This window comes from Rhincodon typus, chromosome 44, assembly GCF_021869965.1.
Source record: "Rhincodon typus isolate 14 chromosome 44, sRhiTyp1.1, whole genome shotgun sequence".
NCBI classification, from domain to species: domain Eukaryota; kingdom Metazoa; phylum Chordata; class Chondrichthyes; order Orectolobiformes; family Rhincodontidae; genus Rhincodon; species Rhincodon typus.
The window spans coordinates 2075305-2076577 of NC_063375.1; the positions used below are offsets into that span (position 1 = coordinate 2075305).

A 1273-nucleotide genomic window follows, 5' to 3' on the forward strand; every position below is an offset into this window, starting at 1 on the left:
AGTCCCTGGCGGATTGTGGATGACTGCGGAGGTGCTTTCACAATGGGTGCAATCGGAGGTGGAATATTCCAGTCCATTAAAGGCTTCCGGAATGCCCCAGTGGTATGTTGCACATTTACATCAGGAACCTCTTTGAACCAGTGTCCTTCGCTCTCCCCGTTAACGCAGCTGGCTTGTTGGTGGCAGTGACGGGCTGTTTGACTGCGTGCGGCATCATGCGCCGGTCAAAACCTGCGTAGCCTGCAGTCTCCTGGCAGCTTTGGCATTATGGGAAGGGATACCAACTGGGAATTGCCCCCCCCTTCCCCCATCAAATGGGTCAATCATTGACCTAGCCGCCACAGTGTTAGGGTGTGAGTGGGTGGATGAGGGTGCGTGGGCTCAGACACAGCGGCTCTGTTTCCTGAGATGAGCTCAGCTACATCGAGCACAGGTCAGCCCCCGGGTCCTCATGGTTCAGAGGGTGGGTGTCGAAGGGTGAGGGAGTGGGCGCTGTTGGAGGGTCGGCGTCGAGGGATCGGGCGCGCTGTCGGAGGGTGAGGGAGTGGGGCGCGCCGTCGGAGGGTCGGCGCTGAGGGAGCGGGGCGCTGTCGGAGGGTGAGTGCTGACTATAGTGTCTCTGTGTGACACAGTCTCCCTCTGTATTTGGCCTTGACTCTGTCTCTCCTTTCACTGATTAGGGTGTCCGGCATAGACTGAGGGGGAGTGTGAACGCAGTGAGGGTCCGAGCTCCTCAGATAGGCGGTAGGTGTTGGAGTGATCTGCACGTCCTCAGGCTCCCTTGCATCGAGCCCGTTTCCCATCTGTGATCCCACAACTCCACCCCATCCCACCCCACCCCACTTCCTGAAAGAGCCATAACCCCTTTCACTGGGCCACAGTGTGGTTCGTACTATATGGCCATGAGTCCCTTTGTGGTCCCATTTCCCCTGATCTGCCTTGAGCAACGCGTGCTACAACACACCTGTTAGTAAAAACAGAAGTTGCTGGCAAAGCTCAGCAGGTCTGGCAATATCTGTGAAGGGAAAAACAGAGTTAATGTTTCGGTGCCGGTGACCCTTCCTCAGAACGCGCCTGTTAAGCCCTGACGTGGACCCTTCCATTCCCTTTGTCCCACCATTGCTGGTTTCACCCCCTGGCACCCAACCCAGGCCTCCTGCCTTGACCCCAACCTTTCTCCTGACCGTTTCACCGACTGACACTGACGGAGCCTTTCCTGGATTCCGTTCTAGGTAGCTTTGCTGTGTGGGGTGGCCTGTTCTCCACCATCGAC

General features: G+C 57.3%; 1 protein-coding gene across 1 annotated transcript in view; it reads left to right on the plus strand.

The window, feature by feature from the left end:
• LOC125487753 (mitochondrial import inner membrane translocase subunit Tim17-B-like) overlaps positions 1–1273 on the plus strand; it is a 5090-nt gene that overhangs the window by 766 nt on the left and 3051 nt on the right. The window contains exons 2-4 of the mRNA XM_048619954.1: positions 3–102; positions 681–744; positions 1233–1272. Coding sequence (XP_048475911.1) covers positions 3–102; positions 681–744; positions 1233–1272 — 204 coding nt within the window. The remainder of the gene's footprint in view (positions 1–2; positions 103–680; positions 745–1232; position 1273) is intronic.